The sequence below is a fragment of the Puntigrus tetrazona genome, chromosome 7 (genome assembly GCF_018831695.1).
Source record: "Puntigrus tetrazona isolate hp1 chromosome 7, ASM1883169v1, whole genome shotgun sequence".
NCBI classification, from domain to species: domain Eukaryota; kingdom Metazoa; phylum Chordata; class Actinopteri; order Cypriniformes; family Cyprinidae; genus Puntigrus; species Puntigrus tetrazona.
The window spans coordinates 1,048,951-1,061,974 of NC_056705.1; the positions used below are offsets into that span (position 1 = coordinate 1,048,951).

The following is a 13,024-nucleotide window of genomic DNA, read 5'->3' on the forward strand; positions in this document are numbered from 1 at the left end:
GTGGTCGAGAAGAGCATCTATTCAGGATATGTGCTTTGCAGCTGGTTGGTCTTCTCAGAATACTTTCGCCAGATTTTACAATATGTTTGCTGAACATTCAATCCTTAGCCTCCCAAGTGCTATCAGTGAGTAAATTATCCACGTTTACAACCTCTCTTCTCTACGGTGCTGCCTTCACAGTATTTACTCTGTGCAGCCCTGTATGCTATTGTTGCTGTCTCTCCCGTACTCAGTGCAGTTCATGTTATTCAGTGTTATTGGATTATAGTGTACATTCATCATACATTATATCGTAACCTTTTTTCCTTGAGAGCGGGAGCTGTGTTTGCTACTCGACCAGCTACTGGCGTTCAGTTTTAAATTCTCATGTATTGTAGCATGCACCACATTTTATACTGCCTCTTGAAATTGTCAGCATTTGCATTCACATTTGCAATTTGCATGCTTTGCGACGATTGGCCAGTCACTTAGACTGGGATTAGCCAGTAAAGCTTGAAGAAAGGTTGGAGGGAAGATATATCACTGTGATGTCTTGTTTACGCTCTAAGGGAACCGAGGTTATGATAGTTTTGCTGTCTTCACACCGATTTATATTGTCCTGGTTAGGTACAGGGGCCTCTGACTCCTTACCCCTTACTCACTTTTTTTTTTTTTACAGGTTTGAGTCTCGAAATGTCTTGTTCATGTATATACACATTAATTATTATTAATAAACATGGAAGCTCTCATATTTAAGAAACATATACTTTGGATAATACTTTGTATATTATCCAAGACATCACAAATTCTACAACTACAAAAAAGCAAGTTCAAAGATCATCTTTATTTGAGGTTACTGTAAGATTATTGTAAAAAAAGTACTAGCAAAAAATGTATTAATTATTACACAGAGTCATTCTTTCTTCATTGATTTATTTATTTTATTTTAATTACAGACAGGTAAAATGATCAGTGGAGATGAATTCTTATCACCATGAGTAAAGCCTGGGCTGAAATATGGATAGAGTTTCTCTGTGAAAGCCTGACCAGTGAAAGAGTAGATGTGACACCTGGACTCCACATCATAAAATGAGACCAGACCTTCCTCATAATCTACATACACACCCACCTTCTGGGGCTTGATTTTCAGACACAGAGAGACAGACAGACAATCACAGGCCTTATACTCACTTCCATTTCTCAACCACAGAGTCCAGAGTCCATTTCTTGGACTGAGAGTAATGATTCCCTTCCTGTTAACAGACTCTCTCGCCACACCTACATCCCACTCAGTTTTCCCTTTCACCTGCACCTCAAAATAAAATTTCCCAGAGGAGAATCCCTCCTTCCCGAGGATGCTGGGACATGTATCAAACCTACATGGATTATCCGGGACAATCTGTCGTGTTTCTCCATATCCAACTTGTTTGTCATCCTCAGACAAGAAGAGTTTAGGATGAGCCGTTTCAGGATCCATAGTCACATTCACTGAGACAGATCAGAATATATAATTAGCAGACATTTTTAACATATATGCATTCTATGGAATAAACAATACACAATAGTACATAGGTCTGTGGTTAACTTTTTCTGTATGTTACACATTGTCTTGGAAATTTGCTGTGGTCATTTGTATTTACTACTTTTCAAATGACATATATGCATGTATTGTTTTATAGTTAAAATTAGATAAGTAAAATATAAATATCCATTACTTTATATTCAAATCTATTATTGTTTTATCATTTTTATCATTTTTATTATTTGTTTATTTTAATAAATTATTTTTTTGTGTTATTTTGTGTCATTCTTCTACAATTACCCCATCAACCTCAGTCAGAAATCTTGGTGTAATCCTCGATGACTGCTCGATCCTGCAGGTTTGCACTACACAACATCAGAAAGATCAGGCCCTTTCTAACAGAGCAAGCTGCACAGCTACTTGTCCAGGCCCTTGTCATTTCTAGACTGGACTATTGCAATGCTCTTCTGGCTGGACTTCCATCAAACACAATAAAACCTCTACAAATGATTCAGAATGCAGCGGCACGGCTGGTATTCAATGAGCCCAAAAGAACCCATTTTACACCTCTCTTTATCTCCTTACATTGGCTACCGATTGCAGCTTGCATCAAGTTCAAGGCACTGATGCTTGCATATAGAACAACCACAGACTCGGCACCGGTCTACGTCCACTCACTATCACAAATCTACACGCACTCTGGAAGTCTGAGATCTGCTAGCGAGCGACGCCTCGTGGTACCATCTCAAAGAGGCTCGAAATCACTCTCCAGAACTTTCGCGTTCTCTGTTCCTGGCTGGTGGAACGATCTTCCCATACATATATATCCGGAATGCTGGGTCTCTGGCAATCTTTAAGAAACAGCTGAAAACTCACATCTTTCAGCAATACCTGACCTCATCATAAAATATAAAAAAAATAAAATAAATAAAAATAAAAAAAATTTACTCTCACTTCTCCTCCCCCTTGTTTATTCCTTCCCTTCTGGCATGTACTAATTTGAACACTGCCTGTGACTGGGTGTTACAAGCACTTACTCTGTCTGTTTGTTTCTCAAAAAAATGAATCGCTGTTGTATCGCTTTGGATAAAAGCGTCTGCAAAATGACTAAATGTAAATGTAAATGTAAATGAAGGCAGTGGAAAGTTGGGGGAGAAGTGGCAGAACACACAATCCTTGCTCCTCGTTTCCTCCTCCATAATCTTCTTTTCGCTGAAAATGAGTGCATGTGCAAATTATATGGGAAGGTTTCTAGCAGGCTACCATTTTAAATAATAATCCCAGTCTCACATGAGCACTCGCGTGTGTTTGGTTGTGATGACGTAGTTTGCAGACCGGGACAAAGTTGTCGGCAATTCTTCCTAATGCAAAGTCATGCAGTGTGAAACACCCTTTCGCTGATCCATCATGCAGTTTGAACACAACAGCGACTGAACACTACCCCAGAGTGTCATACTGTGTGAAAAGATCGGTGACCCGACTACTCTGAAAACCATGCAGTCTGAACTCAGCATAACAAAAACCTTTCAACAAATTAGAATATGGTGACATGCCAATCAGCGTATCAACTGCAAACAACTGCAAAGGTTTTCTGATCCTTAAAAGTGGTCTCTCAGTTTGGTTCATTGTACTACACAATCATGGGGAAGACTGCTGATCTGACAGTTGTCCAAAAGACAATCATTGACACCCTTCACAAGAGGGTAAGCCACAGACATTCATTGCCGAAGAAGCTGGCTGAAGTGCTGTATCCAAGCATGTTAACAGAAAGTTGAGAGGAAGGAAAAAGTGTGGAAGAAAAAGATGCACAACCAACTGGGAGAACCATAGCCTTATGAGGATTGTCAAGCAAAATCGTTTTAAGAATTTGAGTGAACGTCACAAGGAATGGAGGCTGTGGTCAAGGCATCAAAAGCCACCATGTACAGATGTGTCAATGAATTTAGCTACATTTGTTGAATTCTTCTTGTTAAGCCACTCCTGGACTGGTCAAAGAAGTAGAAGAAGAACCAGACTGTTGCCCAGTGGTCCAAAGCCCTCTTTTCAGTTAAGAGCAAGTTTTTTATATTATATATAAACCAAGGTCCTAGAATAAAATTTCTAGGATTTCCACCTAAAAATTCTAGAGCACTTCATGCTTCCTTTTGCTGACCAGCTTTTTTGAAGATGCTGATTTCATTTTCCAGCAGGATTTGACACCTGCCCACATTGCCAAAAACACCAAAAGTTGGTTAAATGACCATGGTGTTGGTGTGCTTGACTAGCCAGCAAACTCACCAGACCTGAACCCCAAAGAGAATCAAGAGGAAAATGAGAAACAAGAGACCAAAAATGCAGATGAGCTTAAGGCCAATGTTAAAGAAACCTGGGCTTCCATACCACCTCAGCAGTGCCACAAACTGATCACTTTCATGCCACACTGAATTGAGGCAGTATTTAAAGCAAAAGGAGCCCTTACTACAAAGCCAAAAATTCACTAAAATTGTTTTTTATTGGTCTTATGAAGTATTCTAATTTGTTGAAAAACCAACAACTATTTCAGACTGTGTGCATTGTATTTATTTAATACACAAGTTTCACAAATTGAGTTGAATTACTGAAATAAATTAACTTTTGCACGACATTCTAATTTACTGAGATCCACCTGTATACGACTAAAATGACCACAATATATTTTTGTGTATGGATGTAGGAAAATGACATAAATGACTTTACAGTACCTGTAAACTTTTCAATCCTCTGTAGCTCTGTGGAAAAAAAATGCATACTTATTTATTTTCTAAAAATGAACGTAAATAATCTGTAGAACTGTGCCAGTCTTAAAGAACAGTAACAGTGTTGTAAGCTTACAGTATAATTGTATTTACATTTATTGACAATAAAAATTCAAAACAAAATACTGAACATAACAGTCAAATGCTCACCGGTTTCTGTAACCTTCACTATTACACAGTTAAGGAATTCTTGATGCTTTGTCAGGGCTCTCCGCACAGCGTCCTCCTCCAGATGAGTGTCAGTACTGATCCCAGCCCAAATCTTGGTGCCTAAAGGCCTGCACAGGGATGGATAAACCTAAGAAGGAGAAAAAGAGAGAAATCCCTCAGCATGTGGAGAGTTATTCTGTGATGTGAGCAGTAGGAGAAATACTGACCTGTAGGAGGTGCAGGTGATCTTCAGTGTGTGAGAGCTGCTCCAGCTCAGCGTCTCTCCTCTTCAGCTCAGTAATTTCCTGCGTAAGCTCTTTAATCAGATCTTCAGCCTGTGTTTCTGCTGCTTTCTGCTTCTGCTCCATTACCTCCAGTAGCTCAGACTGACATCTCTCAATTGAATCCATCAGATCATTGAACAGCTCAACAATGTCTGCTTTTTCTTTTTCTGAGCTTTGCTAAGTAAGGCATAATGTATAGTCATTATAGTCTTAATATATAGCCACCAAATTTCCATTTTGCATTTATGCATTCAGCAGACATTTTTTATCTAAATTTGCTTACAAAAGAGGCTTATTACAGATTAACTAGTTTTGGATGCAAGATAGAGAAAAAAGCCACATTAAATACAACTTTGCAATGAACATACAACAAGACTAACCTTGCTGAGCTGTACTGAGCATTTGATATCTTCAATTTTCTTCATTCTGCTCTGAATCATCAAATTAACCTCAGCTTGTTTTTTCCAAACTGAGACTGTGGACAAACAATAAAACTTTCTTTACAACAAAGATTGAAAGTCATTGAAGCTCAAACACAGATTAAGCATCTCTCACCTTCCGTTTTTCACCCTCTTCCTCTACAGGAACAGTCTTGTGGGTTTTGTGATCTTTCGTTATACACGACAGGCACACACACTTCTGATCATCTCTGCAGAAAAGCTCCAGCGGCCTCTCATGCTTCGGGCATATATAATCTTCCAGATTGTCCACAGGGTTGATAAGTTTGTGTTTCTTCAGTTTTGCTACAGTGTTATGAGGCTCTAGATGAGTTTTACAGAAAGATCCTTCACAATGCAGGCAAGACTTCAAAGCTTCTCTCTTTATTTTTGTACACGCATCACATGGTACTGCACCAGCTTGAAAAGGACTTTCTCCCCTCTTCGGTCTTTTGATGAGCTCTCTGAATTCTCTGTTGATGCCAAGCTCTGGTCTCAAGTGAAAGTTCGTCTTGCAAAGGGGACATTTCGTGCCCATACTGCTGTCCCAGTGTTGAGTGATGCATACCATGCAGAAGTTGTGTCCACACGGAATAGTTACCGGTTCAGAGAAGACGTCCTGACATATTGAACACAGGAACTGTTCAACCTGGGAACTGATGGAAGAAGCCATCGCTGGCCAGAGAAAAAAAACCCATATGATTGTAAAAACACACAGGATATCTCTACTCGCCCCTCCTTTTTAAACAAATGAAACCTGTCGAACTGGTTTAGACATGGGATGTAAGCTACAACATACATTTTAATTGGTATTGCAAAAAAGATTTGCATGAAGATACAAGTAAAGTTCGAAAGTGCCTTTTAAATGGCTTTTAAGATAACAACCACAGTACAATTGCTCATACATAAACAGAATCAAGTTAAAAATGCAAGAGCAATACAACAATCGATCAAACACTTAGAAAGGAACACATTTCAAGATGATTTCCTCACCTCTAGGTACGTGTGGTTTCTTGTAGGTTCTCAGTGCAACTGCGGTGTAATGCAGGAGGAAGGAGAGTGTATATTGTCACCTTTTCCTCATTGTACACACACGTCACCTTTTTTTTTATGTGTATAATATGGACACTGACCCCTCCCATGCAATTATGTTGTAACTGACTGTACTCTGATGTACTGTGTGGTAACATGCTTTCATGTTACTTCTCTTTGCTTCAGTCAAAACAGATTCATTCATGAACTGCTAAATGTTCAGTAAAAAGCAATCTGTGAGAGGAAATCATGTTGTGCATAAATTTTGTCTCAAAACCCTTAAGCAAAATAAAAAAGGGGTGCAAGCATGTTTACACTGACCGTGGCAAACAGGCTTTATATTCACAAACACAATTATCTGTATTCAAATTGTACACAAATATTTTCTTTTGCTATTTATATGAAACATTATGTACCTTTATGTACAAAGCAAATAACACAAGTCATTCTTGAGTGATTATCGAAATGATTTATTTTCACAATACAATACAGGGATGGTAACAATTAAATATCTGAAATTGTTGGTGAAATACAATATAAAGATTAAAACTTCATTTAATAAAGATAAATATCAATATGGATCAAATTAAAACATCTACTTATTATCCAACAGAAGGACCATCTGGTTTTCAACAAAAATTATGCAAGTGGAGAACAAATTATTTCTTTGAAAGTCATTCTTATCGACTCCAGCAGCAACTTTAAGTCACAATCAATAAGGTCACAAACTGTGATGGAATGTCAAAAGTATTCAAAATTATTAAGGTTAATTAAGAGTTAAGTAGAGAAGTTGTAAGTATGCAGTATCTCTAATGATCAAACCAAGCCATAAAATCCTGCTAATACTTTTATAGGAACTGATTAAGATGTCAATAGATTGTATGTTACATGCAAACACAAGAGAATCCATTAAAGGGTTAAAAAATGCCCTTTCTAGGTCAGATACATTCTTTATAATGTAATGGTTGTTCATAACGGATGTCATAACATATAGGAGACCGCCAATACTTTAATAATCCTTTCTAGGATCTGCATTGGTCCAGTAATCTGAATGTTTTTAGAAAATCATGGAAATACAATAAAAATATAAGACATTAGGCATGTTGAGCTAAAATCTAAAATAGTACCCAAGTTTTCTGGAAAAAATATAAGGCTCTATTAGAGGTTGTTTAGACGAATGAAAAGAGAACAAGCAATATTTTAAGGCTATGAACTAAAACATCAACTGGATAAAACAGACACTACGAGTACAGTGGAAATAGTTAAATCACATGTATGTTCTCATCGGTTACTATAAAGTAGTATAAGACTAAAATGAGACAGAATGTAAGAAGTTGATATAAAAGTGTCCTTTAAAACTCAACAGTTAAGTTTTCAAATAGTGAGGAATGGAAAAAAACAGAAGGCCATGCAGTCGCTTTGGCCTTAATACAGCATCTGGAGAAAGTCTTTGAAATCAAAAGCTTATGTGCGAGCCCGAAAATACTTGTTATAATGTTAAAAGATGATGTGAGGCGTATGTGTGCTCGTGAGCAAATATGCATATGCGTGTGCATCTGACAGCAGAGAGAATAAAATGACCTTTGCATGGATTTGGCATAATTTGGCCCAATATGGACCTGGTTATACTGGCTTAATTATCATTACCAAACACTGTGTTGAGCTGTTGGGTCACCCTAATGAAGGTGGTACGACGACTCAACTCTTTAAGTTTAGCAGCACCCACATATGTGCAGGTGGAACGAACTCCACCCAGCACATCTCTCACCGTCACCTCCACCGGGCCTTTGTAAGACACTTCAACCGTTTTACCCTCCGATGCCCTGGAAACAATCAATATAAATCAACTCAAGAGTGCTGCTGACAGTCCAAACATCTCTCTCTTTTTCAATCGAAATGCAGTTGTATATTAACCTGGCTATTACCGATTTCATATTTAAGCCTTCTGACACTTGAGATGAATTATGATTCTATTGTCTTTTTTTAAAAAACCTGCTTACTGCAGAATTTGAATCATATTTGAAGATTCTATTTTCTTGTTTACAAGGTGCTATGTAAATACAGATGACTCGATTGCTGATTCACCAAATAATATTTGTGCAATATAGTTTACAAACCAGCATTATAACACCTGTTATAACCGTACCTGTACTCTGCCACACCTCCTGCATGCTTCTTCATGGCTGTGTCTGAGCTCATGCCGTAGAACAGTTTGTACTTCTTTCCGTTTTTCTCTATGATTTCACCCGCACTCTCAGAATGACCAGCAAGCATTCCTCCCAGCATCACAAAGTCAGCTCCAGCTCCTGTCGCACAGTTTAGCCAATCAAACACAAACCTAATGTGACACTAGCTGTGAACAACATCTAAAAGCGTGACCTTCACAGGTTGTAAGCCAACAAGTAATGCCTGAATCCAATGTTTCTGGCTACTAAAAGGTCTAATTTTCTTGTTTTGTGGTGTTACTACAATGCAGTGTTACCAAAAGCTTTGGAGACGTCGCCTGGGCAGGTGCATCCCCCATCCTACAGCAAAAAACAGATCCCATAAATACATGATCAAAGCTTATATGTCAACAAAGCACGCAAGCAGCATGGTCTGTTATTCTTCACTGTTAAATCTATAAAGCCTGCAAATACAAATAGAAAACCATTTGTTTAAAATGAAACTGTTTATGGAACCTTCAAATGAATTATAAAAGAAAATGGTGGTGGAGGGATAAACAAATAAATATGTCTTTGTTTGTTGCCCATATTTAATACATCAGGCTTTATTGCCCATGTAATATATGGAAAATATGGAGCTTATACTTAAGGGGAAAAAAAAATCTATTTAAATTTAATTTTAGGCACAAACTGAGCAAAAATACACAATTTGAAACAAGATATTGGATATTTTGCTTCTTTTCTCTTTGAAGTGGACAAAAAGCAAAATTTAATTTTAATAGCTAACAGTATAACATTTGGTAATACTTTATTTTAAGATGTACTTGTTATGCTTTACATGTATAACTACATCCAAGTAACCTATTCCTAACCATATAGTATGCAGTTAATTAATATTGCATTACATCGTAACAAAGACACCTTAAAATAAAGTGTAACCTAGGATTTTTTTAACATTATAAGAGACCCCTTAAATAAAATGCATAAAAATATAATTGTCACTATATTTCTAAATAACAGTTAGATAAAGCAAATGATCTTTAAAAGCTTAGTTTTATGTTTAAAGTTCTGTAGTTTTAATTTTTTGGGACAATGCGATGAATGCAATACAATAACAATTAAGAAATAAATAAACAAACATTCCTGAAAAGCCTTTTGTATTATATTTGACACCTACATTTTAACATGATTTTTCTAAAACCTGATGTATGAAAAATCAAGTAAACCTAAACTGCTTGAGTCCTATAAACGGTCATCTTTAAATATTAATAACAATATTATGCTGCTTCTTGTGTTTTCTTCAGAACACAAGATGGTGGTTGAAGTAGACTATGTGTAACAGGTTTTATTACTAATAATTAAGAGGCTATAGAAATGCATAGGATTAATGTAATGTAAGGTTTGTAGGGTTAATGTAAGGACGCAAACACAAGGCTCTCACAGATATAATGTGTCCACCGAGGCCGTGCGCAGCGTCAGCACACTCAATGACTGCGCTCAGCTGAGGATAACCCACGCCGGTCTTCTTGCGAGTGGTGCACACAGAACCTGAACACATGAGCATATGCGTGAAACCGGTGTAATATAAATCTAAACACCGTGCAAAACTGTGGCGACAGACTACTGATGATGTCACCTGGTCCAATGCCCACTTTGATGATGTCAGCACCAGCGAGAATCAGCTCTTCGACCATCTCTCCAGTGACCACATTGCCAGCCTTCAAAACACAAATGGATTACAAAATATTAAGATGACTGCTACTGAGACAGAGTCGCAGACACGTCGATCTGTTGTCGGGTCACTGACCATGATAGTGTGTGTAGGGAACTTCTGCCTCACGTCTTTCACGAAGTTGACAAAGTGTTCAGAGTAGCCATTGGCCACATCCACACATATGTACTGGATCTGAGGTACAGCAGCCAGAACGGCCCCCAGTTTCTCAAAGTCACCTTCACTGGTCCCCGTGCTGACTGCTACACTCTGGAAAAACAAAGATATCATTTAAATATTAATAATCTAGAGATTTTGGTCTAGATTTAAATTCTAGCCTAGAGGTTGCTCACCTGTACGCATTCTGGGTGTTTGGATGCAAACTCCTTCCAGTCATCCACACAATAATGCTTATGGATGGCTGTAAAGAGAGTGAACTACAAAAAAAAAATTACAAAAATATTACCCTTAAAGGTTCTAACAAATAATATAATTCAGTGAAATTAGAGCAGATTTCATTCACACCTGATGTAAGGCTAAGGCCATTTCAAAAGTGCCTACAGTGTCCATGTTGGCTGCTATGATGGGAATGCCACGGTAACTTCCCTTTGAGTTTCTGAACGTAAAACTGCGCATGAGATCCACCTGAAACAGGTAAGAGACAGAAGAGTGATGAAAGTGAACCTAAACTGTAGTTGACATTGCACATGTGTGACTGGAACGGAACTTAACAAAACTGAGGTTTTGCAAATAAAAACATGTTAAGAGCCATTAACCTCACTGCGGGATTTGAGAGTGCTTCTTTTGGGTCGAAGCAGCACGTCCTTGAAGTCAAGCTTGATATCATTTTCAATTCGTGGCATGGCTGCTGAAGAGAATGGCCTTGAGACTGCTCTAACCGTATCTTACTGTCTGCAAAAACACAAGACAAGGGAAAGAAAAACATTCCCACCGTTCAGGTATGAGCACTGTAGAGGCTGAGGAAGGGATACAGTGTGAGAAAGGAAATATCCTTTTTCATAATTATGTAAACTCTAAATATATGATTAAGCATTTAGATAGTAAATAATTATTCAATTTCAGATAGAAGAGTTAGGTAATGCATCATAAAAACGACTCTCAGATATTTCTGTTCTGCACATGTCTTTAGCTGTCAGATAATCTAGGCTACAAAATCATAATGGTTGCTTTTCTGTCATCTTTACTCTACGTGTTTATTCTGTTCATTCAAAACAATTACACGTGTGACCTTATATATACACGCTACAAAATAAATATTGTCCTACCTATAATTGCAGATGAGCAACTACTTGAAGCGCTGTATGGGAGCGAATGAAACCGGTTTCCGGGTTGGAGGCGGTCGTTTTAGGAGGGCGGATGTTTAGGGCATGTACTGTAGTCTTTATGCTGAAGGCTTGCGTGCAAACTCAAGTTATTACGTCCGGCAAAAAACTACATACAACGATTGATTTGCAGCGTACTGTCGCAATAAATGTCGCAAATTAAACATTTCCCGGTCAGTTTGAAATCAACTGAAATATTTTATTTTGAGTTAGTTTGCTAAGTTATTTGTATTACAATATTTAAATATAACACAATAACTTAATTTAACGAATTTATAACCTGTCAACGAATGAAGTTTTTTTCCCCCACGGATCCTCGGAACGCTTCCTCCGGACACTAGAACGGTAGGAATTGTTTTTCAGTGACGCAGGAACTTCGGTGGGGAAATTGTGGGAATAATTTGATTAGAGGTGTGTGAACTTCTTCCACCATCACCTAATTATATTACCATTCAATTTCCCTGCATGTATTTCTAAAACAGAAGAAGCCACAATGCTAATTAAAGTCAAGGTAAGAAATAAACGAAGAGCAGCTCTTTCATTCAGCACAGTTCTTAGCCACTTCGTCAGGATGTCTCTAGACTGAGCTAGTGCTATTATTTTATTAAATGCAGTAAGGCATTTTGCATCAAACAACGTTTTAGTACAGTACAACGCACATAGATAACATAATAACAAACTGTGGTATTTAAATGGTTAAAAGGAAAATGTTATGCCTAACGTAAATGTCTTAATCGTCGTCTTTTTTTTTTTTTAAAGACACTCACTGGCAAAGAAATCGAGATCGACATCGAGCCCACAGACAAGGTACTATTTAAAACTGTTAAAAGGAACCCGCAGTTGACAGTAAAAAGCATTTGATTTGATGGGCATTTATGAATCCATTTCATTCAGGTGGAGAGAATAAAAGAGAGAGTGGAGGAGAAAGAGGGAATCCCACCTCAGCAACAGAGACTCATCTACAGTGGAAAACAGATGTAATTCATTTTTGTGCACATTAAATCATGGCTACTATACATTTCTGTAGTCTTGTTCTAAACCCTCAATCTTCTCCACCTCAGGAATGATGAGAAAACGGCAGCTGATTACAAGATCCAGGGTGGCTCTGTGCTGCATCTGGTTCTTGCACTGAGAGGTGGGCAGGTCCACCAGCATCCCAGCAGCCTCCTCTCATCTATGTAACCACCAGTCCTGTCTTGACCACCATAGATATACCCAGTGTACTCGCACATGTCACCAGAAACCATCTGAACCATCTGGACTGACGAGTGGTAGCCACTGCAATCTTTGTTTGTTGGAATATTCATCAGCTCTTTCCTGTTAATGCCACTCCCTATTAATTTGTTAAGAGCATCATTGTACTCTTTTTAAGTTTACAAGAAGTGTTAAAAACCAAGGTAGAACCGATGCATCAGTTTGTCAATAAAAATGAATCCAACCATTGAATCATGTAGCCGTGATCACTCTTTCGTCCTTCAAAAGATTTTCAGGTTTTCCACAATTTCTTTGGCTGAACTCTTGAATATTCTGTAAACATTATGGTCAGATTTGTTTCAATTGTTTACACTAAATAAATAACTAAAAGCTAGTTCCATTTTCTATTAGCTGCACACGGCTTACTGATTTT

General features: G+C 37.8%; 3 protein-coding genes across 3 annotated transcripts; 1 reads left to right on the forward strand and 2 right to left on the reverse strand.

The window, feature by feature from the left end:
* Nucleotides 1–898: 898 nt before the first annotated feature.
* On the reverse strand, nt 899–6,226 carry si:ch211-216p19.6 (E3 ubiquitin-protein ligase TRIM39). The gene is given in 8 exon segments (XM_043245243.1): nt 899–1,467; nt 4,222–4,248; nt 4,426–4,573; nt 4,653–4,886; nt 5,090–5,169; nt 5,172–5,184; nt 5,265–5,821; nt 6,140–6,226. Coding segments are annotated over 7 exon segments (1,599 nt in total). The 5' UTR covers nt 5,820–5,821; nt 6,140–6,226; the 3' UTR covers nt 899–925.
* A 406-nt stretch (nt 6,227–6,632) lies between these two features.
* Nucleotides 6,633–11,439, reverse strand: gmpr2 (guanosine monophosphate reductase 2). Its single transcript, XM_043245245.1, has 10 exons — nt 11,341–11,439; nt 10,831–10,966; nt 10,580–10,699; nt 10,408–10,491; nt 10,151–10,324; nt 9,980–10,061; nt 9,785–9,891; nt 8,661–8,703; nt 8,325–8,484; nt 6,633–8,001 (listed from the first exon to the last, which is right to left on the reverse strand). The coding sequence occupies exons 2-10, from the start codon at nt 10,915–10,917 to the stop codon at nt 7,812–7,814; spliced, it is 1,047 nt and encodes a 348-aa protein (XP_043101180.1). The 5' UTR covers nt 10,918–10,966; nt 11,341–11,439; the 3' UTR covers nt 6,633–7,811.
* A 308-nt stretch (nt 11,440–11,747) lies between these two features.
* On the forward strand, nt 11,748–12,843 carry nedd8 (NEDD8 ubiquitin like modifier). Its single transcript, XM_043245246.1, has 4 exons — nt 11,748–11,908; nt 12,157–12,204; nt 12,292–12,374; nt 12,459–12,843. The coding sequence occupies exons 1-4, from the start codon at nt 11,891–11,893 to the stop codon at nt 12,577–12,579; spliced, it is 270 nt and encodes an 89-aa protein (XP_043101181.1). The 5' UTR covers nt 11,748–11,890; the 3' UTR covers nt 12,580–12,843.
* The last annotated feature ends 181 nt before the right edge of the window (nt 12,844–13,024 follow it).